Source organism: Phyllobates terribilis, unplaced genomic scaffold (assembly GCF_046119375.1).
Source record: "Phyllobates terribilis strain yellow unplaced genomic scaffold, ASM4611937v1 Scaffold_2__4_contigs__length_985480577, whole genome shotgun sequence".
Lineage (NCBI taxonomy): Eukaryota > Metazoa > Chordata > Amphibia > Anura > Dendrobatidae > Phyllobates > Phyllobates terribilis.
Genome location: NW_027362762.1, coordinates 931,334,201 through 931,360,827, shown reverse-complemented (window position 1 = coordinate 931,360,827; position 26,627 = coordinate 931,334,201). Strand labels below are relative to the sequence as shown.

The following is a 26,627-nucleotide window of genomic DNA, read 5'->3' as shown; positions in this document are numbered from 1 at the left end:
AGCAGTATTATAGTAGTTATATTCTTGTACATAGGGGGCAGTATCATAGCAGTTATATTCCTGTACATAGGAGCAGTATTATAGTAGTTATATTCTTGTACATAGGAGCAGTATTATAGTAGTTATATTCTTGTACATATGGGCAGTATTATAGTAGTTATATTCTTGTACATAGGGGGCAGTATTATAGTAGTTATATTCTTGTACATAGGGGGCAGTATTATAGTAGTTATATTCTTGTACATAGAAGCAGTATTATAGTAGTTATATTCTTGTACATAGGAGGCAGCATTATAGTAGTTATATTCTCGTATATAGGAGCAGTATTATAGTAGTTATATTCTTGCACATAGGGGGCAGTATTATAGTAGTTATATTCTTGTACATAGGAGCAGTATTATAGTAGTTATATTCTTGTACATAGGAGCAGTATTATAGTACTTATATTCCTGTACATAGGAGCAGTATTATAGTAGTTATATTCTTGTACATAGGAGCAGCATTATACTAGTTATATTCTTGTACATAGGAGCAGTATTATAGTAGTTATATTCTTGTACATAGGAGCAGTATTATAGTAGTTATATTCTTGTACATAGGGGCAGTATTATAGTAGTTATATTCTTGTACATAGGGGCAGTATTATAGTAGTTATATTCTTGTACATAGGGGGCAGTATTATAGTAGTTATATTCTTGTACAAAGGAGCAGTATTATAGTAGTTATATTCTTGTACATAGGAGCAGTATTATAGCAGTTATATTCTTGTACATAGGGGCAGTATTATAGTAGTTATATTATTGTACATAGGAGCAGCATTATAGTAGTTATATTCCTGTACATAGGAGCAGTATTATAGTAGTTATATTCTAGCATATAGGAGCAGTATTATACTAGTTATATTATTGTACATAGAGGAAGTATTATAGTACTTATATTCTTGCACATAGGAGCAGCATTATAGTAGTTATATTCTTGCACATAGGAGCAGCATTATAGTAGTTATAATCTTGTATATAGGAGCAGTATTATAGTTGTTATATTCTTATACATAGGAGCAGTATTATAGTAGTTATATTCTTGTACATAGGAGCAGTATTATAGTAGTTATATTCTTGTACATAGGGGCAGTATTATAGTAGTTATATTCTTGTACATAGGGGGCAGTATTATAGTAGTTATATTCTTGTACATAGGGGCAGTATTATAGTAGTTATATTCTTGTACATAGGGGGCAGTATTATAGTAGTTATATTCTTGTACAAAGGAGCAGTATTATAGTAGTTATATTCTTGTACATAGGAGCAGTATTATAGTAGTTATATTCTTGTACATAGGGGCAGTATTATAGTAGTTATATTCTTGTACATAGGGGCAGTATTATAGTAGTTATATTCTTGTACATAGGGGCAGTATTATAGTAGTTATATTCTTGTACATAGGGGGCAGTATTATAGTAGTTATATTCTTGTACATAGGGGCAGTATTATAGTAGTTATATTCTTGTACATAGGGGGCAGTATTATAGTAGTTATATTCTTGTACATAGGGGCAGTATTATAGTAGTTATATTCTTGTACATAGGGGGCAGTATTATAGTAGTTATATTCTTGTACATAGGGGCAGTATTATAGTAGTTATATTCTTGTACATAGGAGCAGCATTATAGTAGTTATATTCTTGTACATAGGAGCAGTATTATAATAGTTATATTCTTGTACATAGGGGGCAGTATTATAGTAGTTATATTCTTGTACATAGGGGGCAGTATTATAGTAGTTATATTCTTGTACATAGGGGGCAGTATTATAGTAGTTATATTCTTGTTCATAGGAGCAGTATTATAGTAGTTATATTCTTGTTCATAGGAGCAGTATTATAGTACTCACTGTCATCATTCCATCTAGAAGACCTGTCTCAGGCTTGGGTGGCGCTTGCAGACGTTCCATTGACCACTTGTCGACCACGGATGACACCTGAGGATTGTCAATGTTAAGAAGCCGGAAACCAGTCATATTTACTCCACTGTATCTGTATGGCTCAAGGTCAAGAGCAAAGAGGTCCTGCAAGACGAGACAAACATTTGGTTATGTCTGCGTAGAAACCAATCATGTGCACTTCACAGAGATCTGAAAAGACTTGAAGATAATGATGGTTATTTGAAGTTAGTTTTTATTTCTTTGATGCTTTTGTATTTTATTACTTCTTTCAGTGCAAAAAAAAACCTCAACATAAAGCAAGAAAGTACAATATTCTCTCCATAGGAAGATCCACGAATTCATGGAGGATGATAATTGACGGCAGCATTTGCTCCGGCTCGCCTGCTGCTGTCCTTGTGCAAAAGTCAGTGCTTACTGCAGTCCTGGTATAAACCAGGAAGATCGGGATGAACAGTACACTTTATTTTAATGTGGATGGGACAAAACTCTGTCCCCGGCTTTGTGCCTTGGACGTGCTATTTGCACTGCCTTTGTTATCTCTAGGATATTCCATGCAGAATTTTTGCGGTGGATGTTTTACTGACCGTGAGAAAAATCGGCATAAGAATTTTCCAATACATGTGAACAAAGGTGAAAAAATCCCCCCACTCATATTCCCGGGATTCAAAATCTGCACAGAAAGTCTGTGGACAGGTGTGGGGCTGGTGTAGGAAGAAACAGCAATATTTTATTCATCCTAACCCCACAAACAATACTCCTTGATATTTTTTTTTGCAGCTCACAGTTAAAACACAGACACACACACATTATATATATAAATATAATGTATATATTCTGTGTGTATAGAATCTGAATAACCAAAACATCACCACGCCACATGGGCTGATTAAAGACTACTTTTCCTATTGCATATTTTGGAGTGCTGTCTGCTTTTATTTCTCATATATATGTTACTGTAAAAGTCAGAAGGCCGGTAAAACCTAGGATTTACCGGTCAATCTGGAAATTTACAGAGGCCGTCGGTAAAAGCTCAAAATGAAAAGTAAAATTGGACTTTTACCTGTGAAGTCTTGGTAAATCTTAACATTTCTCAACAGCGTTGGTAAAAGTCAGATGTATTCCATATAAATGAACGATTTTGGACCAAAAGTTTGGACACACCTTCTCATTTAAAGATTTTTCTGTATTTTCATGACTATGAAAATTGTACATTCACACTGAAGGCATCAAAACTATGAATTAACAGATGTGGAATTATATACTTAACAAAAAAGTGTGAAACAACTGAAAATATGTCTTATATTCTAGGTTCTTCAAAGTAGCCACCTTTTGCTTTGATGACTGCTTTGCACACTCTTGGCATTCTCTTGATGAGCTTCAAGAGGTAGTCACCGGAAATGGTTTTCACTTCACAGGTGTGCCCTGTCAGGTTTAATAAGTGGGATTTCTTGCCTTATAAATGGGGTTGGGACCATCAGTTGTGTTGTGCAGAAGTCAGGTGGATACACAGCTGATAGTCCTACTGAATAGACTGTTAGAATTTGTATTATGGCAAGAAAAAAGCAGCTAAGTAAAGAAAAACGAGTGGCCATCATTACTTTAAGAAATGAAGGTCAGTCAGTGCGAAAAATTTGGAAAACTTTGAAAGTGTCCCCAAGTGCAGTTGCAAAAACCATCAAGCGCTACAAAGAAACTGGCTCACGTGAGGACCGCCCTAGGAAAGGAAGACCAAGAGTCACCTCTGCTTCTGAGGATAAGTTTATCCGAGTCACCAGCTTCAGAAATCGCAGGTTAACAGCAGCTCAGATTAGAGACCAGGTCAATGCCACACAGAGTTCTAGCAGCAGACACATCTCTACAACAACTGTTAAGAGGAGACTTTGTGCAGCAGGCCTTCATGGTAAAATAGCTGCTAGGAAACCACTGCTAGGACAGGCAACAAGCAGAAGAGACTTGTTTGGGCTAAAGAACACAAGGAATGGACATTAGACCAGTGGAAATCTGTTCTTTGGTCTGATGAGTCCAAATTTGAGATATTTGGTTCCAACCACCGTGTCTTTGTGCGACGCAGAAAAGGTGAACGGATGAACTATACATGCCTGGTTCCCACCGTGAAGCATGGAGGAGGAGGTGTGATGGTGTGGGGGTGCTTTGCTGGTGACACTGTTGGGGATTTATTCAAAATTGAAGGCATACTGAACCAGCATGGCTACCACAGCATCTTGCAGCGGCATGCTATTCCACCCGGTTTGCGTTTAGTTGGACCATCATTTATTTTTCAACAGGACAATGACCCCAAACACACCTCCAGGCTGTGTAAGGGCTATCTGACCAAGAAGGAGAGTGATGGGGTGCTACGCCAGATAACCTGGCCTCCACAGTCACCAGACCTGAACCCAATCGAGATGGTTTAGGGTGAGCTGGACCGCAGAGTGAAGGCAAAAGGGCCAACAAGTGCTAAGCATCTCTGGGAACTCCTTCAAGATTGTTGGAAGACCATTTCCGGTGACTACCTCTTGAAGCTCATCAAGAGAATGCCAAGAGTGTGCAAAGCAGTCATCAAAGCAAAAGGTGGCTACTTTGAAGAACCTAGAATATTAGACATATTTTCAGTTGTTTCACACTTTTTTGTTAAGTATATAATTCCACAAGTGTTAATTCATAGTTTTGATGCCTTCAGTGTGAATGTACAATTTTCATTGTCATGAAAATACAGAAAAATCTTTAAATGAGAAGGTGTGTCCAAACTTTTGGTCTGTACTATATATATATATATATATATATATATATATATATATATATATATAGATATAGATATATTAGTAGCAAGGCCAAGTAGAACTGCATTAAATCCTAGCACTGCAGGTCTTGATTAGATGCACCTGGCTAGCTTTGACTAAGAACCAGGCATGTGTTCACTAGATGTGTCTGTCTGCTGGATGTGGAGCAGAGTGGGATGTGCTGAAGCTGGTGAGTGACCAGTCAAAATATGAGCTGTAGGTGAGAGAGAGACATGCTAGGTCTTTCTCTGAGTGGAGACTGCATGAGTCAGCTAGGAAAGCTGAGCAGTCTGTGTGTTGGAGCTGCAGAGAACTGTGTGGAAGCTGGAGCTTGTTCAGTGTGAACTGTGCCTTTGAACACTTCTGTTTGGCTCTGGAAGCTGCTGGAGTTCGGGCTGAAGGGGATACCGATACTGGTGGGATCAGGCCTCTACTGTGTATAAAGTCTGCTCCAGGAGAGAGGACTATAATCTGATTGGGTGATCCCACACTGATATAAATGTGCCTGCTAAATGAACTGTTTATTTGCTGTGATACATTTCTGCCCAGAAGAGGCTGTTTTTAGTTTTGAATCCCTAGGAGTTTTATGAAAGCAATAAAACTGCACTTGTTTGGACCAAACCGCATTGCCCGTGTGAACGCTGTCTAATGCCTACCTGAAAGAGTGAATCCCTTCAATATAATTTTTTTCTGTAACACAGGTATATGACATCAATACTGTATTTAGTGGTGCGCTGTGCGTTCATGGTCCATGGTGATATTTTTATTATCCAGAAATAACAATCTCAGGCTGTAATTTCTCAATCCCCGGGAAGAGATCTCACACTGAATGGCATCAAAAGACATTTGCTGCTGATGAATTATTGTTCTAGAGTACAGCAGAGAAGGGGACTCTTAACGCTTCCCTTTAGGGGCATTCGGGCTCGCCTTTACCTGCCAATCATGTGAAACGATCAATGTGTTAAGGGAAATGTGGGAATAAAACAAATATAAGCCTCTGCTTGATAATTTAGTTCTGCAAACATCTCTTGTATGTGGAAAACTACAAGACTGAAAAACGGAAAAAAAATTCTAAAAGAATTTGCTGTCACAAATGTAAAAGGGCTGTCCAGTTTAGAAAATCAATTTGCAAATACCCTACTAGGAAATTCATAGTAAAAGATTAATTAAACTTTTTCAAAGTTTTGTATTTTTGTAATATACTACTTTACCTTATTTTCCATCCTTCTCTCCCAAACATTATGTTGCAGTGATGTTTCACATGCCCAATTGATGCTCCTTTAGAAGATGCTTCCAACTGCAGCTCGGCCAAGATCTGTATTCTATTTAAATGCTGCAAGAATTCTTCAAGTATAGGGGTAGTGAGCAGAGAGACTCCAAGAGGGAATTATTCTCTCTGATCACTACGCCCATACTTAGACATTTACAGATCTTGTCTGAGCAGCAGTTGAAAGCAGCTTCTAATAGAGCATTGTGAAGAATATTGGAGATATAATTACATATCAATCATTGTATCCAATTTGACAGAGGATTATAAAGCCCCTTCAGTGTGCAGTTGCAACAGGAAACCTAGCAGCTGCAGGAGGGGGGGGGGGTCAAGAGACTATAAGTGACAAATATCACACCTTGAGCCAATTATACTCAGAACAAAGGACTAGCATGACATGTGGTCCCAAGCCATGTGGTTTTCCAAATCGATCTATGGAAATACTATATGTCTTAGCCATACACCGAATAGATTTTTGAAATCCGGAGGACATGGTGAAGGTCCACTTGGGTCTCGACCCAGTTTAGCACATAGGGATAGGGAGATACACAGCACAGCCATTCGGAAACCCTTAGGGCCACTGTGTTTAGTCTCCACGAATAGCAGGGGCCCGGCTGGATCCGATGACACCAGAACAGGGTCCCTAGGACCGTCCATTAAGGAGTTATGACCCATCTTAGTTTCTGGAGTTTTTAGCTGCTAGAAGTCAGGAGTGGAGATTTAGGTCCAGCCCAGGGGGCAGAAGGGGGGGGGGGGTGACCCAGAGGGGTTAAAAAGCTCCTGCAGCTGTTGGCCTATCGCTTTTTCTTTGGGAGGTCGCGATGACACATTGTGTGGGAGAAGTCACCCAACAGAGGAAACCACAAGCCTCTCATGTGACAGCCCCTCTCCCGCAAGCCAGGCCTTTCATCTGACTGGTAACTGACTGTTAATATCTGCTTATATCTTTTGTACCACTACTATTGTGTTTGCATTTCAGACCATTATGTATGTATAACCCTTATGTATATAGGCAGTTAAATATATAATTTAACCATGGGCTGCTCTATTGTCTCGATCCACGAATCCACACGTCCGTTGTTTGGTTCAACTCACACGCTACCGGGGCTGGTTTCTGGCCCAATATAATTCCCGTTATGGACCGGGGCTTATGTCTAATGGAAACTGGTGGCAGCTCTACCGGGCTGATAAGGTTCTGTTCACTGGGGTCAGCCTGTCAGGGGTGTGAGCGAGTGTGGTGACACGTCAGTGACTGAGTGGGCCCCTTCTTCTTACCCCCGGTACCTTCCTGGACTTGTGAGGACAGGGAGTGTCTGTGTAGAAATGTACCAATCTGACCTTACGTGTCCCCGAGAGGGTGCAGAACGTCACGTTGGTGCAAAGTGCGGATCCGTATCACGTGATCCGTCTGACGTAATAACGACGTCAGGCAGGAGGCGCGGTGGGGATCCTTCACATGTGGTGGCAGCGGTGGGATCCTGTGTGATCTCTCTGGTTCCATTCCTCACAAGCATGAATTGGGCATATGAAACAGGACTGCAACATGGTGTTTGGGAGCGAAAGAAGCAAAATAATTTAGTGAAGCACATGTCACATTTTCATAACTTTGGAGCTTGAAGAATAATAAAAAAGGGTATTTGCTCATTTTGTTTCTATCTTAGGTTTTGTCCAAATGGAAAAAAAAAAGCTTAGTTACTCTTTAATAAAGAGGCTCCAATCAATCAGTCAGTGCAAGGAATGGCTACATAGATCATCCTTTCTGGAGGACTCAACCTATAGCTTTCAATTTGAATCATGTAATGCTGCATTTCTCCTGTGGTGGCGCTGCAGGGAAACTGAACACTTAATATCAGGTTGCGACACAGATTCCAGCTGATCTCTGGTGGTCTGTAATCGGCTTTTTGTCATTGATTGTTCTAAAAGGTCATCTCCTTTAAGTATTACAGCCCTTCTTAATATAATAAATAATAATAATACAGAGGGATGTCAGTGCTTCGGCCTCGTTGCTGACATTATTGAAGAGCATCACAGTTTTACAATGTCCATTCAATTTTGTCAGAGAAAAAGGAAAACATAAAAAAGTTTTGCGTTTTCCTGTGTTTAAATGGATTTGCCTGGAATATAGGTCACAATATCAAAGCACCAAAGCACAGGCCCCCAGAGTGGCTTTTGATCCTCTTCGCTCCCCGTCCTCCACCCGGGGCTCTGTCCGATGTTAGAGCGTCCATGTGTCACACACAAGAATCCTACTAAAAGATCCGCTTTCTGGATGGATTTAGAGAGATTTCCGCAGTGATCAAGAGATTTACTGCCTCTTACCGGAATTTGAGAGGTCTCAAGAATGTTCCATGAGAGTTGACAAGTATCCCCATAAGTCTTTCATTAAGTTAAAGGGGTTTTCCACCACGTTGATATTATGGACTTATAGGTTATCTACACTCCTCAACTTTGAAACTGCACCGGTTTGAGGTTCGCTCGTGAAGGACTCTTGGTGGCTTTGCCCAAGTGGTCTCCAGATGGAGATCAGAGACTGGAATAGAGCATGGAGGAATGGAGATCTATCCACTTTATGGACCTCATGCTACTGCCCTCAAATGCGATCATAGTGAATAGTTAGACGGTAATGGAGGCTGGAATAGAGGTCTGTCCTCTTCAGAGATGAGTCCCGCTTTTGTCTTAGATGGAATCATTCCCGGAGATTGGTCTGCAGACCACATGGCCAAAGTCATGAAGAGGCCTTCACGAGGGAACATCACACTGTTCCTACTCCTAGGATTATGGGTTGGAGTGGCACAATATACAGTAGCCGGACTCCTCTAGACTTCATTCCAGGCATACTAACTGCTTGGCGTTCCATCGATTTGGTCGTGGAACCAGTGGTACGGCCATTTCTTAAAAGCGTCCCAGGAGCCGTTTTTCAACAAGACAACGCCAGGCCGCATGTTGCTGGTGCTACTGTGTGGCCTAAACGTGCTCGCATAGCCTTCAGCATCTCTAGACTTGCCTCCCATCAAGCAAATCTGGGACATCATTGGTCGGTAATTACAAGGGTGTTGCCAGCAGTGGATCTTGATGATTTGCTGAAGTGCATTTAGCGTGGCAGAACATTACTCAGACAACCGTTAATAACCTCGATTTCCAGCGATGGCTACTCTATTTCAAATACAATGCTTCACCTGTCTACAGGTTGTTGGTGGTAATGTAGATCACTACAATAAAGCTGAGCTGCAATACCAGACCTAACCTATATGCAGGTGTGGCGCTGTTTCATAAACAAAGCAGGCATTTTATCGATTTATTTTTTTTATTTCCAATTCTAATTGTAGGTAGAAAAGAGTTATAAAAAATGAGAACATTTCTTGCAGCACATACCAGGATTTATTTTCGCTTAGTAAAGAAAAGACTAGGATAGGCGGCTATTAATACACCGCGGCGGCTCAAAGTTATTTCTCGACCTCTGGGATGAGAAAATGAATTAAAGATCCCTTTGCTTTAATCCCAGAGGGGAGCTCGTTCTATGCTCCGGCTCCATTACTCTGTACTGTGCAGAAACTTATACGACACCTCACATTAAAAAAAAAAAGAAACCCTAGTCCATTAATTAGAGCGAGTCGTGGAGAATTTGGAGTCATTAAATCATAATCTGTGAGCGCAAACTAAAATTTCAAAATTAATATAGTCAAATGTAATGAATAGGTATTTCTGACTTGAAGTTTAAAAGAATGACTTTTTCAGACTCCTCTATATTTTAAGAATTTCATTACTTTGGTTCTCGATCTGATAGGCATAAGGAATTGGGCCCTGACTGCAGTTGGCGCTGCTCCTTTAAGAAGTACAAAGTCTAGTAGTTTTGCCCTTTTTCCTATTATTTGGTGAAGTCCAAGGACCATCACGCGATCAAGACCACTTTTTAGCCAAGGTGGCGTGATCCTCAATTCTTCTTCATGGGAGTGTTCTTGATAACCACACCCACTTGGATAAAAAGGGACTAAATTAATATACAGGGAAGGAAGAGGGGGCCATATCTCAGGAACAGAGAGAAGCAGGAAAAAAAGGAAAACATTGCTGGATTCAGGAGAACAGCGACATTTACACCACGTAAAAAAAATTCACATTATTGCAAGTGATCGATCCCCTTTAAAGGGAATTTTTCAGCAGGTTTTTGCTATGGAATCTGTTAGCAGGATAATGTAGAGACAGAAACCCTGATTCCAGGGATGTGTCACTTACTGAGCTGCTTAGTGCAGTTTTGATACAATCCTTGTTTTCTCTGCTGTAGATGTAGCAGTGGTCAGAATGCTGAGCTGTGTATAACCCCGCCCACACCACTGATTGGCAGCTTCCTGTATACATTGTCAGTAAGCTGCCAATCAGTGGTGAGGGCGGGGTTACACAGATTAGCCTGACTGCTGTGCACGTGAGACCTAGTCCGGCAGTGCTAATAAAACACTGATTGTATTAAAACTACATCACACAGCCTAGCAAGTGGCACATCCCTGGAATCAGGCTCTCTTGTCCTATATTATGACACTCTCAGATTAAATAGTAAAATTCTGCTGACAGATTCCCTTTAAGGACAGGAATGAAGGTCATGGTATATTTAACATATTGCATGCTGATAGTGTTTTGTAAATTCAACTGCAAGTCATAAGTATCTGTGACGAGGTTGCAGCAAATCGAGTTAGGCAGAATGTCTTACCATTGTTGTAAAGAAGTAATGGTAATATTCAGTCATCATTCCCATGGAGAGAATCTGCCAAAAAAAAAGAAACATAAACAGTTATTAATAAAGAAGATTCAGTTGTTGGAAGCAGGGCACAAGTGAAAAAAAAAATCTCTGTTTATATCTAAAATATTAGAGAACTGTTTAATGAATTTTCCCACTAAAGTTATACATGGGGAATATTTTCGGAATATGTCGATTGGTTTGATTGGTTAACTGCATTTAGCACAGAGCAGAACTGGCAACACACAAAATGTAAAAGGGGTAATCCCAAAAATAACATTTACTATCTACAAGACAGGTCATAATTAAAGAGGACCTGTCACCGGGTCAAGAGTCTAGGATTTGCTCGTGAATAATCGTACGCATGCGCGATAACAGCTCCATTCACTTTTTATGGAAGCAGTGTTACACATGCGCACAACCGATCCATTCACATGGGGGTTTGGAATGTTCTTGGGGTGGGCTCTAACTATCAAACTTCTCCGATCATACTTTTAAAGAGGACCTGACACCAGGTCAAAAAATTGTCCAGTCTTCGCTCTTCCTTTATTCCTACTGCTCCCTTGAGTATTTTTTTTTTAAACCCACTAGCGATGAGCATACGTGCTCTGATAACGTGTTATCAGAGCATGCTCGGGTGTTATCAGAGTATCTTTGGCGTGCTCTGATAATTTGTTTGTGTCCCTGCGGCGGCATGTTTTGTGACTGTAGACAGAACCATCACATGCAGCCATTGCCTAACAAACAGGCAATCCCTGCAGGTGTTGCATCTGTCTACCGCCACAAAACATGCAGCCGCAGGGACACAAACAAATTATCAGAGCACGCCAAAGATACTCGGATAACACCCGAGCATGCTCTGATAACACATTATCCGAGAAAGTTTGCTCATCCCTGAAACCCACCATACATGTCCAGAGATATCGGGCTTTTTATTTAGTGCTAATTTTTATGGACTTTACTAAGGGGGCGTGACTCACAGGATCCTCTGGGGCGTGTCTTTACACTGCTCTGCATAATTACTCTGTGAGCCACGCCCCCTGTGAGCACAAAAAATTACACTAAATAAAAAAAAGCCCATATCTCCAAAACTGTATGGCATTTTTTTTTTTTTAAATGAAACGGAGTCCTCAGGGGAGCAGCGGGAATAAAATAAGCGCAAAAACTTATCAATTTTGACCTGGTGACGACAGGTCCTCTTTAAAGGTGTGATCAGGGAAGTTCGGAATGTTGGGACCGATTCCAAATTCTCATGTGAATGGAGCAGTAGTGGGCAAGTGTGACCACTGCTTCTATACACAGTGGATGGAACGGGTGTCGCGCAGGCGCAGCACCGCTCAATTCACAGAGTCCGTAGGACCACCACCACAAATTTGTGCATAGATGAGAAAATGCTGCGGGTGGATTAATCCTTTGAAGGCATAGCCGTTACATTTTCTACGTTCACCTGTGATATATTTTATACAGCGGATGAAAAAAGTATTGAACACCAATTTTCTAAGTAAATATTTTCTAAGAGTGCTCTTGTCATGAAATTCTCGCCAGATGTCGGTAACAGCCCATCCAAACCACACAGGCAAAGAAATCACACCATCGATGTCCATAAATTCTGTGTAATAATGAGAAATGACACCGTAGGGAAGAAGTATTGCACACGCTTGTTGAAATGTATTTAATGCTTTGTACAAAAGCATTTGTTGGTGATGACAGCTTCAAGACGTCTTCTGTATGGAGAAACTAGTCGCAGGTATTGCTCAGGTGTGATTTTAGCCCATTCTGAAGCAAAGGGCACTATGGTGTGATGGCGTTCTGCTACCGCTATACCTATTTTTTAGAGATCATTTCATTTTCAACTTGCTTAACTGTCCACAATAACAGAAATTTTGACCAGGGGTGCCCAAACTTTTACATGCCACTGTAGTTGGATCAGAGCCTTGATGGCACTTTATCAGTATCATGTCGTTAATAACAGACACCAAAGGCAAGAAGAGGTCTTAAAAATGCTAAATAACTTATATACACCCCAAAAAAAATTTAACGTTTCAAAAATGAATTTTAGTAAGACTAAATTTGAATTTATTTTTACAAAAAATTAATTTTTAGGGTCCATTATGTGATTCTACTGACAGCTATTAAGAATAGACCTAAGTGCGTCCTATCCCTTTAGCAACACAAGGGTAATATGGCCAATATATGCTGATGCCACAGCCTGGTGGTTGTCAATTATGCTAGGTGAGGGCAGAAATCAATGGAGTCACATTGCAATCCTGAGGGTACTGCGTCCGCGAAAAGCAAAAGCAAAAAAATCAGACACGGTTGGATTTTTTTGCAACTTGATTGTTGTGGCACCTTCGGCGATGCAATGCAAACCCATTGACTTGTATTGTGGTGTGAAGTCCACACCTAGAGATCTTTGGCCACGCGACATGTCTCGCGGTTTGGGCAGGTGCAGACGACCATTTTGTTTCCATCTGAGAAAATTGGTCCCATGACGCTAATCAGAGTGTGATCAGAGTGTGATCAGAGTGTGATCAGAGTGTGATCAGAGTATGATCAGAGTGTGATCAGAGTGTGATCAGAGTTTGATCCAATTTCCGAAACCATCTACAAAAGAATAAAGAAAAAAAAAGAAAAAATAAAGAAAAAAAGAGAAAAAGTCACCCTTCATACAGTATCTACAACATTGGACATGACGGAGTTAAACTATCCTTTAATAAAAGCATTAAATGAAAACCCATTCAGCTTTGCGAATTAAAGAGACGGTTTTGTTCCCTTAATTAAAGCGACGGTGACGCTACGCTGCTGCCTGTCAAAATAATTCTATAAAGGGAAGGGATAGCCTTTGAAATCACTGAGAGGGAAGAATACACATTCTGATGAATCCCTCATTTGATAAAAGAAGGTCTGGGAGACAGACGACTTCTGCCAAAGAAAACAAAAAAGAAAAATGAACCCGTGGGAGCTAAAAAAAAAAAAAAAAAAAAAAAAATGTTTTCCTACAGCTCATCCACTTATAATGATTTTTTTGCAGGAGATAATAAAGTGAACGCCGCCCTCCAGGGCAGAAATAGATGCCGAGGATGAAATGTGGCTTTTAGTTCATAATTGGCACTTCACTTCTTAATTAATTTTTGAAAAACTTTTGAAAAATCATTAAAAACTGCATAGATTATAGAAAAGTCGGTTGGAAAAGTTTGAGACTATTTTTATTACGTCTTTATAGAACTCAGAATTCTGCTTTTCTGATGTAGAGTTCGAAATCCTCTGCATAAATGTTTAGATTTAAAGGGAATCCGTCAGCAAGTGTTTGCTATGTAATCTGAGAGAAGCATAATGTAGATACAGAGACCCGGATTCCTGTGATGTGTCACTTACTGGGCTGCTTGCTGTAGTTTTGATAAAATCAAAGTTTTATCAGCAGGAGATTATCACTAGAGGACTATAGTAAACCTGCTGTCATGTGGTCTAACCACGTCTCCACCACTGATTGTACACTGTGCATAGGCAGAAAGCTGCCAATCAGGGGTGTGGGCGGGGTTATACAGAGCTCAGTATTTAGAGAACTGGTAGATCTGATAATAAAGTGATGTTATCAAAACTACAGCAAGCAGCTCAGTAAGTGATATATCGTTAAAATCAGGGTCTCTGAAATGGCCGCCGGCTCAGGCGGCCATTTTCCTGTAGATCACGGCCTCAGGAAGATGGCCGCGACCACCGGAAGCCGCACACGCTCCTCTGCCTCACTGCTGGGCGCCGCTAACAGCCCGGCACAGGCCCCGGGTCCTCTGCTTCACTGCCCGACACCAGCCACTCCAGCACAGGTACAGGCCCTGGCTCCAGCCGCATCTCACTTCTGTCGATCCCTGCTCCACCACCACCGGTAAAGTAACATTCGGACCATAAGACGCACCCCCATTTTCCTTCAAAATTTGGGGGGAAAAAAGTGGGTCTTATGGTCTGAAAAATACGGTATGGTCCCTCTTATTTTTATTAACCATCTGAGTGAAAGCAGATAGCTAGTCTTAACAGTCTGAGAAGGGAGCAACAATCTTGGAGCTTCCCAGCAGATGAACTCCGGTCACCTTACTGACGTCAGTGCTCGTCACTGCAAACATGTTTTCACGGTACTCTCAGCATGTTCCGACTGGTGTGCTGAGTGGTCGCATGACTCATGTTACCGCTCAACACACCATCTGGATATAGCAGAGTTGGAGATCAATGTGGGTTGGGTTTACGATGGACCCCTTCAGAATATTTGATGTTTGAAAGGTAATAAATGGGTAATAGAGGATTGGGGAGTATTAGGACTTTGCTTTGTGTGTCTTTTTGGTTTAAACTTGCAGGGTAAGTAATGGGGGTGTCTTATAGAAATTATTCATAGAATAATGAATAACTCGACCCGCAAAAGTACAACTCGTCCCGCAAAAAACAAGCCTTCATACGGACATATTGGTAGAAAAATAAAAAAGTTATGGCTCTGGGAAAAAGGGGAGCAAAAAATAAAATGCAAAAACTGAAAATCCCAAGATTGTGAAGGGGTTAATCTTGCGGGGTTAGTAATGGGGGAGTCTTATAGACACCTATCCATTACTAACTTCCGGGCTTGATGTCAGCTGACATTACAAAGCTGACATTAAACCTCAAAACCATTACCCCGCTTGCTAGCGCACCAGGGCAAGTGGGAAGAGCCGAGGCTAAGCACCAGAATTGGTGCATGTATTGGATGCGCCATTTCTGGGGTGGCTGAGGGCTGGTGTCATTAGTATGGGAGCGGGCCAATATCCATGGCCACTACCCAGCCTATTAAGATCAGCAAGCAGCTGTCTGCTTAGCCTTTACTGGTTATTAAAAATAGTGGGGACCTCATGTCATTTTTTGGCTTCCCCTTTTTTAATAACCAGTAAAGGTTATGCAGAAAACTGTGAACTGATATTAATAGCTTGAGAAGCTCCAAGTTTATTTCCCCCTTCCCGGACTATTAAGACCAGCTCTCAGCGGTCTGCTTTCCCTCAGCTGGTTAATAAAAATAAGAGGGACTGTACGTCATTTTCTTTTTTTGGGTCCCCCATTTTAATAACCAGTAAAGACTACGCAGACAGCTGTGAGCTGATATTAATATGATGGGAAGCTCTATGTTTATTGCCCCCTTCTCAGACTATTAAGACCAGGTCTCCGCTGTCTGCTTTCCCTCAGCTGGTTAATAAAAATAAGAGGGACTGCACGTCATTTTCTTTTTTGGGGTCCCCCATTTTAATAACCAGTAAAGGCTACGCAGACAGCTGTGAGCTGATATTAATATGATGGGAAGCTCTATGTTTATTGCCCCCTTCACAGACTATTAAGACCAGGTCTCCGCTGTCTGCTTTCCCTCAGCTGGTTAATAAAAATAAGAGGGACTGCACGTCATTTTCTTTTTTGGGGTCCCCCATTTTAATAACCAGTAAAGGCTACGCAGACAGCTGTGAGCTGATATTAATATGATGGGAAGCTCTATGTTTATTGCCCCCTTCTCAAACTATTAAGACCAGGTCTCCGCTGTCTGCTTTCCCTCAGCTGGTTAATAAAAATATTTTTTCTTTTATGTGTTTAATTATTAGATAAATACAAATACAGAAAACTACACAAGCACTGCACGAATATATATATATATATATATTATATATCACTGACATCTATCTACGGTATATATCTAGTCTATCTATTTTATTCTAATGGTTCAGACTGTGAATTTACGGTACTCGGCTGATGAAATGTCGGGTGTCTCATGAGGTGGATGCGTAAAAATCGAACAGCACACGCATCGTCTGTGTGTCGTGCGATTTTTTTTCTCGCACCCATTGACTTGCATTGGTGAGTCTCGGTCATTTTACGCAACCATACGCAGCATGCTGCAATTTTTTCCTCACCCCAGTTGGCCTCCCCGCTTTATGCCCTTCTTTATGCTGCTGCTCCCTCATGGGTGTCAACCAATGACAGAAAGAAGGCAGGGTAGACATGATCCAGACTTTTTGCAGCGCTCCTTGTTATTGGGGCGGCCATTTTGAACAAAAAGAGACGTGACCACAAGGATAAGGAAACAGTAGCAGAATTGTAAAATTCTTATATTGTAGAATAAATACATTACCGTAATGGTATTCTAGAAACAGACCCAGGGTTCGTCTACCATCTTCTCTTCTGCTTCTCTACTGCCATTAGCACTACAGTAATATCTCAAAAACTAATTAAGGAACATGTTCGGAGAACCTCACAAAGTGGAAAGTCATCAGGGAAGGAAAAGATCTGTGGCCCCTAATCTTTATCACACTGACTATTTGTGCACATTAGAAATGAATTTCGTCCCCGCCAGTAAATTAAGGGGTCATCTGTTCTTAATAGCTGCCATGTTATGGCCATAAACACCATATTTACTGCACGATTGTGCCCAATACGAGGAGGATTCCTCGCGCACACAATATTCTTTGCCCGGAGGAGTAGGATATAGGTCGACAGCAAAAAATAAAAAATAATTGGTTGTTTTTGTATCTCCTTTGTTTCTCTCCGGTCTTATGTTGTTTGATTTTCGGATGTTTTACCGACACGGAAAAAAATGTAACAGGATTAGGTAATATGGAAAAGAAAAGATGAAGAACAATAAAAAAACATTTCCAAAAAAAAAATAAAGAAAAAAAGTCAAGCAATGGTGTATTTCAGAATTAGTAAAATAAAAAGTACCCGCCTTCTCGCCGCCAATTTTCGTTTTTTTTTTTCTTCACTTCTTCTACAAATCATTTACATTTTTTTTCCGTCTACTGGAATATGTTAAAATGGTAAACTGCGGTGCAAAAAAACCTCCTCAATTCTGCAATTGTTTTTTGGGTTTTGTTTTTACGATGTTCATCAGGTTCATTTTATTGATACGGTTTTAAGCTGCATACGTTTGTTCTTTATTCCATTTTTGGTAACTAAAAAAAATAGCAATTCTGGTGTTTCAATTTTTCTTTCTTTACAGCATTTACCATGTGACATAAATACATTTATATTCTGACTTTAAAGGATGCTGCAATACTATTTATTTTTAGGTCTTTTTACTTTATTTTTTTAATGTAGAAAAAGGGTACCGGTTACCGTCTGATCGCAATACAACAGATTTCAAATGTGCAGCACGTGTCAGAGTACCCAATGAAGCCTAGCCTGTGGCTGTGCTTCACAAAACCCCCAACATCATAGGAGCATGTCAGCGGCTGGGCTGCCATGGAAAATCATTGGCGATGGGCATCTAAATGGACGCTCAGGCAAGATTAAATGCCCTTAGTGCCATTGTCCGAGATTAACAGCGACTTTCAAATGATTGAAAAGCAGCATTCAGATCTAGCTCCTGTCGCTGCTGTTAGTGGCGGATGCAGGCTGTTTAGCACAGCCGTTGCGGGTGCAGCTACTGAGCCGACTCCGTACACCTGCACCTTTTTTAGGGTGTACTATTATGGCTTTAGTTGTTAGTAGAGGAATCTCATGTATTATCCAGGGGTTGAACAGCAAATAAAAAGAGCATCCATCATTACACAAAATATCCATCAATTTCAAAGCAAGCTAAGCAATACTTAATTTCTCCAGAGGTGGCACTGTAAGAAAATTGGACACTTGCTGCCAGTTATTGCAGTCGACCTCTGCCGTGAGCTTCTCATGCATATCATTTTTTTACTTGCCCCATATTTAGAGCCAAAACAGCTGATCAGCAAGTTGGATGGCAGAGTATATTTTTGGGGAAAAGGTTCTCATTGCACAACATTAAAATCGAGTATTTTGCCATCTATACGGATGTTGCTGACTACATCTGCATATTTGTACACTTGTTTGTTGAACTAAGGTCAGACTGGAACTGAATGCATATCTGTATTTACAGGTGAGTTTTCACCATGTGTGAGCACATGAAGAATATCACTATAATTGGACAATATTTGACTTTTACGCTGCATTTTTTCCCCTCTTAATAGTCTAACTATTTAGTTCTCTCTGAGCTTGTGGGTGGAGACTAGCTGCTGTGATGTGTTCCTGTTCTCCTGTCTCTATGAAGCACATATTCAGTAGCAGCAGCATTATGGACGACCTTATATGGCAGTACTGAGCAGGGTAGCTGTGGATCCAACTGAGGGTGAGATAAAACACCTACTAGAAAGAAGCAGTAAGATTTGTAACTATTTCTCTTCCCTCATCGTACTCTACTCCACTGCAAGAACCTCAATATTTAGCTGTAATCTGACCCCTCACGGAGCTGGCAGGAGAAAAAGCGACTTATTTTTGCTTGTAAAATTGAATCATGCAAAGTGTTCCCAAAGAATTAATTCAGACCATGGGCATAGATGATGGGGCATCTGAATGTTGGGTGGCGGGAAGGAGAAACCAACAAGCTACTCAACCTCGACCATGAGATTCAGATACAAAACTAGCCCAGCTGACTGAATGTACCGTATGTCCCAGGTAATAAAAAACGTAAGCTCTCCAACCCTAACAACTTGTTGAAAGGTAGCTACATTTATCCACTTTTAACCATCCGGCGCTTGCAGAAATGCTACATGATCAATTAGGTCTTTTATGAAACCTGAGCAAGAAAATCAAATCACTGCAAACAATCTCCAAAATATCTATTTCATTATAGAAGAATAAAAAAAAAGATATATATTAAATGTATAGAAAAAGTAATACAATTATTATATATTAATTATAAATATACAGTTATTATATTTAATATTCTGCATATATATCTATTTATATATATATATATATATATATATAATTATAATATATACTATTATTTTATATAATTATATATATATATATATATATATATATATACACAGTACAGACCAAAAGTTTGGACACACTTTCTCATTTAAAGATTTTTCTGTATTTTCATGACGATGAAAATTGTACATTCACACTGAAGGCATCAAAACTATGAATTAACACATGTGGAATTATATACTTAACAAAAAAGTGTGAAACAACTGAAAATATGTCTTATATTCTAGGTTCTTCAAAGTAGCCACCTTTTGCTTTGATGACAGCTTTGCACACTCTTGGCATTCTCTTGATGAGCTTCAAGAGGTAGTCACCGCAAATGGTTTTGACTTCACAGGTGTGCCCTGTCAGGTTTAATAAGTGGGATTTCTTGCCTTTTAAATGGGGTTGGGACCATCAGTTGTGTTGTGCAGAAGTCAGGTGGATGCACAGCTGATAGTCCTACTGAATAGACTGTTAGAATTTGTATTATGGCAAGAAAAAAGCAGCTAAGTAAAGAAAAACGAGTGGCCATCATTACTTTAAGAAATGAAGGTAAGTCAGTCCGAAAAATTGGGAAAACTTTGAAAGTGTCCCCGAGTGCAGTTACAAAAACCATCAAGCTTTACAAAGAAACTGGCTCGCATGAGGACCGCCCCAGGAAAGGAAGACCAAGAGTCACCTCTGCTTCTGAGGATAAGTTTATCCGAGTCACCAGCCTCAGAAATCGCAGGTTAACAGCAGCTCAGCTTAGAGACCAGGTCAATGCCACACAGAGTTCTAGCAGCAGACACATCTCTACAACAACTGTTAAGAGGAGACTTTGTGCAGCAGGCCTTCGTGGTAAAATAGCTGCTAGGAAACCACTGCTAAGGACAGGCAACAAGCAGAAGGGACTTGTTTGGGCTAAAGAACACAAGGAATGGACATTAGACCAGTGGAAATCTGTGCTTTGGTCTGATGAGTCCAAATTTGAGATCTTTGGTTCCAACCACCGTGTCTTTGTGCGACGCAGAAAAGGTGAACGGATGGACTCTACATGCCTGGTTCCCACCGTGAAGCATGGAGGAGGAGGTGTGATGGTGTGCGGGTGCTTTGCTGGTGACACTGTTGGGGATTTATTCAAAATTGAAGGCATACTGAACCATCATGGCTACCACAGCATCTTGCAGCGTCATGCTATTCCATCCGGTTTGCGTTTAGTTGGACCATCATTTATTTTTCAACAGGACAATGACCCCAAACACACCTCCAGGCTGTGTAAGGGCTATTTGACCAAGAAGGAGAGTGATGGGGTGCTACGCCAGATAACCTGGCCTCCACAGTCACAGGCCTGAACCCAATCGAGATGGTTTGGGGTGAGCTGGACCGCAGAGTGAAGGCAAAAGGGCCAACAAGTGCTAAGCATCTCTGGGAACTCCTTCAAGATTGTTGGAAGACCATTTCCGGTGACTACCTCTTGAAGCTCATCAAGAGAATGCCAAGAGTGTGCAAAGCAGTCATCAAAGCAAAAGGTGGCTACTTTGAAGAACCTAGAATATAAGACATATTTTCAGTTGTTTCACACTTTTTTGTTAAGTATATAATTCCACATGTGTTAATTCATAGTTTTGATGCCTTCAGTGTGAATGTACAATTTTCATAGTCTTGAAAATACAGAAAAATCTTTAAATGAGAAGGTGTGTCCAAACGTTTGATCTGTACTGTATATATATTTATATATAATTATTGAGTATTATATTATTATATATTATTATATATATATGACGTTATTGAAATACATCCAGCAGACAGTACTTGCCATAGCACAAAGAAGAGTTGTCCGAGTTGGGAAAGTGTTCAGGAAACTCTCTTGCCAGACACAGACTCAACTACAGACACTTAAGCTCAATCAGGCGGTTCAGATCTCAGCGTTTTTGCAATTATCCTAAGTATTTCTGTAAATGTAAAACTACTCAGCAGCCATCAAAGGAAGAGCGGAACATTTAACTTTCTCTTTCACGGCGTCAAAGGGATTTTTTTTTGTCATAGATAAAAAAGTAAAATCTGCCATCAGTGCTCTATTGTGTAAGCGACGGGAACCAGCCCGTTATCAACTCCGCTCTGTCTCCTGTATGGAGGAGTCACATAATAGACAGAGGATAGGTGATTTATGTAATGCAGATTTATAATAATTTAAGAGAATCAAACTCTGCAGTTGCTTCCGGAAGTAATATAAAGGTTCTTAACCATTTCGGAGAAGCCATATAACCACTAAAAGCCCCGATCCCTGTTATAAATTTACCTTGCTGTGCTTCTTCTTTCTCAGCCACCGCTCTACTCTCTGGCTAGGATATAGTCTATAGTCATATTTAGGATATAGGGTCTATTGTACTTAAAGGGAACAATATTAGGATGATTTTGCCAATCAAATTAGTGGCGTGGCTGGAAGGCTGTGGAAAGACAACAAAAATGACACCTTTCTTGTAGTAATCCAATGTGTCAGTGCTGAGAAATCAAGCTTTGAAGCCTCGAGCAAACTAACCAGGAAGTGCATAGGGAGGTGTCCATGACCCCTAAGTGTACTGACACGCCCCCTCAAAGAACTTCCAGGTTAATTTACATTTGGCTTCAAAGCTTGATTTCTCAGCGCTGACACATCAGATTGCTACAAGAAAGGTATCATTTTTATAGCAGTTTTATGATCTATTCATTCCTACTGCTAGTTTTGTTAGTAAAATTGTCTTGACAGGTTCCCTTTAAGGAGTATTCTGGTTTCAGCAACCTTTCCTGATTAGTTTCTTTATTAATTCCTCACAGTTTCCAAGATCTCTCTTTCATGATTTGTGGTCAGGCTTTATGTAGGGACATATTGTTAGTTCTGTGGAGAACATCTGCTACAGGTTACACGCTCAGGGCTCCACCGTGTGCACAGGCCCTAACTCTATGCAAGATTCACATTTTTCATAAGAATTGATGATATTGAATATAATTACTATGTTCGAATTAATATTCATTAATAATTGAAGCTCTTAGTAAATTGCCAAAACTTCAGTCCCCCTGCATTTCAATAGCTGGGGGTTCATGGATATTCACCAGGCCTATCCCACCAGTCGCCAACACTCCGTCTAAATCTGTGGTGTGAAATAACCAGCTGTAAGAAAAACACTTTTTGTTGATATTCTGTCAAGAGTTGTTTGTGCAATATGTACCACCAGTGGGTATTATGTCAAGAGTTTTTCAAGAATCTCACAAAAATGTTTGTATAGTTAAAAATTAGAATCTTTAGCCAAATTTTACCAAAAGGAGGAACGATGTAAACTTCAAGTCACCTGAGATCTGGGACTTATGTATTCGGGACTACTAATGGCTCAGGGAACATTAAAGGGGTTTTCTAGCAATTGAAAGTTATCGCCCCCTATCCTCAGGATAGAGAATAAATGACTGATCTCTGGGGGTCTGACCAGTGATTCCGAGAATGGAGCTAAGACCCCCAAGAACGGGGCCATGAAGAGCCTCTTCTTAAAGGGAGTGAACGTATGCATGCTCGGCTGCTGCTCTATTCCTGGTCTATGGGATTGCCAGAGAAAACCTAGTACTAGCATATTTCCTAGTTTTGTTCCTCTGCTATTCTTCCTGGAAATATGTGAATAAATTGCCAACTTAGTGCTACCATTCTCTTTGGCACTTGTCAGCACTGCTTGGACAGTGCCAGACTATTAACAAGAAGAAATGATAACCCATTGCCAATTCACACATTTCCAGGGGGAGTAACAGAGGAACAACAAAAAAAGGCTCCTAAATGGTTATTTTACGGGGAAAACAAGAATTAACTAAAACAGATGTCAGCGGTTGTTCTCGACTCTCGTCATCAATTATATGCTGCAATAATCAACTCCTGAAAGTTTAAAGGAATTTTGCTTTGCTGAAAAAAACCCCCACAAAAAAACACTAATAAATAATTAATAAATTCCGCTATTACATTCTGCTCCCCTTGGATGGGATTCAGAGGGAGTGATAGAAAAATAACGGGGGGCTATTGAAGTGAAGAAATTGTAAATGATTTTCTCCGTACATCACAGATACAGCGACGGTAAAAGACGTCGCTGCGTCTCGCGCTTGATCTACTATATGGAAGCAGAACGGCCACTTTGAAAAAAAAAAATGAAAATAAAATAGAACTCGTCTACCTGTTTGAGAATCTCGGCGGCGGTTTCATGCGAGCAATCAAATATCACATAAAATTCCTTGGCTTTCTTCATCTCTTTGAGCAGAGGCCGAGCGTCCTTGTTTCCTGAGGGTAATTGACGGATTTTTATTTTGATGTTGAATCTTGATGGAGCCTTGATGAGTTCTTGTAGGCGAATTAAACCTAAGGGAGAAAATAAGACTAAAAATTAGTCGGAAGCTAAAGCTCCTCTAACTGGATAGTAAAGATCTTCCCGACAGTTCCGTAAAAACAAATTAGTCGCCTTTGTTAAAAAGTAACTTTGAAAGTTTTTATCTATGTTACCTTCAGAAAGATGCTTGGACGGAATGTGAACTCTGCAACCCATCAGCGACTGCTGACTGGTTGAAGTGGTCACCCTAAACGAGAAGAAAAAGCCAGGCCAGGGGCACAATGTGGTGTTTGGTGTCCGGTAGGCAAGTACTGATTTTTTTTTTCTCCATCCTCGGCTCATCTATCGCTTCCTCTCCAGTAGTGCGCACAGCTCTTATTACTACCTATCATTTCAGGACACTTTTCAGAATAAGCTGCGGTGTGTGTACAGGAGAAATAACAATATTTCTGGCCATTATATAACTTCACTTCTGTAGGTGTTCTTTCTGATTTTCAGTTTTCTCTGGGCTAGTGGGGAAGACTAGATGCTATTATGTCTCCCATACATAGCAACACACAGACATGGGAACTCCTGCTTTCCTGTCTCTATGTAGTGCATGTTCAGAAGCAGCAGCAGCATGGAGGACATTATACAGCAGTACTGAGCAATATAGCTATTCATTTATTTACGGGGTGAGATAAAACACTTACTAGAAAGTTGCAGCATGATCTGTCTGTGTCTCTCTCTGCCTGCTTTCTCATCCTCCTCCCAATCTCCCCTCTGTACAGACTTCAATAGGTAGCTGTAACCTGATATATTTTTATTTCATTTATGGGATGAGAAAAATACTTACTAGAAAGTCACAACATTATCTGCCTTCATCTCCCTCAACCTGCTCCTCCCAAGCTCTCCTCTCTACAGACTTCAATGAGCAGCTCTAATCTGATACCTTTTTAATTCATTTATGGGGTGAAATAAACACTAGAAAGCCACAGGATGATCTCTTTGTGTCTCTCTCTGCCTACTTTGTCACCCACCTCCTCCCAACCTCCCCTCTCTATAGGCTTTAATATGACAGCTCTAATATGATAACTTTTTAATTCATTTATGGAGTGAGATAAGCACATACTAGAAAGTCACAGCATGATCTCCCTGTGTCTCCCTCTACCTGCTGTCACCTTACTCCTTCCAAACTCCCCTCTCTACAGACTTAAATCAGCATCTGTAATCTGATACCTTTTTAATTCACTTACTGGGTTAGATAAACACTTACTAGAAAGCCACAGCATAATCTGTCTTTGTCTCCCTCTGCCAGTTTTGTCGCTGTCCGCCTCCCATGCTCTCCTCTCTACAGACTTTAATAGTCAGTTCTAATCTGATATCTTTTTAATTAATTTATGGGGGGAGGTAAAACACCTACAAGAAAGCTGCAGCATGATCTGTCTGTGTCTCCCTCTTCCTGTTTTGTCACCTTACTCCTCCCATCCTCCCCCCTCTACAGACTTCAAGAGGCAGCTGTAATCTGATACCTCAGTGAGCTGACAATCTGCCTTGTTTCCATTAAGATAGATTTTAGCTGTTTTTCAGAATTGAGTTCGGGAAGTGAGAAAAAGAAAAGAAGTGGCTCATCAATGGAGAAAAGAAGAAGAACATTTCTCCATAAGATAAATTGCAAAAGTTTAATTTTATTGACTTGTATTATTAATTTAGACAAAGCTTGTTGAAACTCCAGCGACCTGTTACAAAATACGGAAAGCTGGATGGAGCTATAAAATGCAAAAGTATTCCCTCCTGTTCATCTGGTAATATTTTCCCATCTCCGGGCACCAATTTACGCTTCAGCTGGTAGAGAGTACTGACATCAGAATCGGCATGAAATCTATTAACTCGGATTCTGTTGCAGCAGCCGGCATAAAATGATGCACTTTGTGGAAAAGTACTTTTTCATGAATTGATGGCATCAGACATTGGGATAATCTGCCATAGAGGGGAAAAAAAGCAAGTTACATAGCAGGTGTATTTACATAATGCGCGTCTTATGCAAATCACTAAAAATATGTCTTATGTATGCAAATGATGAGCTTTTATCTCTGTAATTGCCAGAGGACGACGGATCGCGCCTGAAATTCTGTGCATCAGAAAAAAGTCAGATATAAAACACGATCCATAGTTAGTGTTGAGCGAGTATGTTCGGTTAACCCTTTCGCCGAGTATGCTCGGGCCGAGCTCCGAGTATTTACAGCTGCTCGGTGATGTGTTTGAATCACTCCCGTGTGCATGATTTGCGACTGTTTGACAGCTTTAATACATGTGAGGAATGCTTGTTTCTTGCGCATTCCTCACATGTATTAAAGCTGTCAAACAGTCGCAAATCATGCACATGGGAGTGATTCAAACACATCACCGAGCAGCTGTAAATACTCAGAGCTCGGCCCGAGCATACTCGCCGAAAGGGTTAACCGAACATACTCGCTCAACACTATCCATACTCATTAAGATATACAACAAAACAATTACCCAAACTACCGTTTATGGCAGTGTTCAAGCACCATGGATATTTCCATTTTTACCAATTATTTTTCATTGTCCAGGGTGGTAAAGCGGTTTCAAGTGCGGAGAAATGGTGAAAAAAAAAAAATTCAGCAATTCTGCCATTTGGTTTTCGGGTTTTGTGGATTATGACGATACTAAACTGATGCATAATTTTTCAGATTTTAGTAGTTACAAAAATTCATTATGACGACTGTCATGGAGGAAGGGTGATAAGCGCCAGGATGACGGCACCGGACGGTAGCGCCATTTACATGCTGCGAAGGCAAAGTTGAGGCGGCACGTATAGAACAGAGGTGGGTTTTTTTT

The 26,627-nt window shown here is 40.5% G+C and overlaps 1 protein-coding gene across 5 annotated transcripts in view; it reads right to left on the bottom strand.

Annotated features, from left to right (window-relative positions):
- The window catches only part of GRIK1 (glutamate ionotropic receptor kainate type subunit 1), a 481,071-nt gene that overhangs the window by 243,551 nt on the left and 210,893 nt on the right, over nt 1–26,627 (bottom strand). For all 5 annotated transcript variants that reach the window (XR_012302847.1, XM_073668326.1, XM_073668329.1 and 2 more), the window contains exons 4-6: nt 23,637–23,818; nt 10,687–10,740; nt 1,890–2,063 (exon numbers count right to left, since the gene is read on the bottom strand). Coding sequence is in view for 4 of the 5 variants with exons in the window: in XM_073668326.1 (XP_073524427.1) it covers nt 1,890–2,063; nt 10,687–10,740; nt 23,637–23,818 (410 nt within the window). In the remaining variant the exon portion in view is untranslated. The remainder of the gene's footprint in view (nt 1–1,889; nt 2,064–10,686; nt 10,741–23,636; nt 23,819–26,627) is intronic.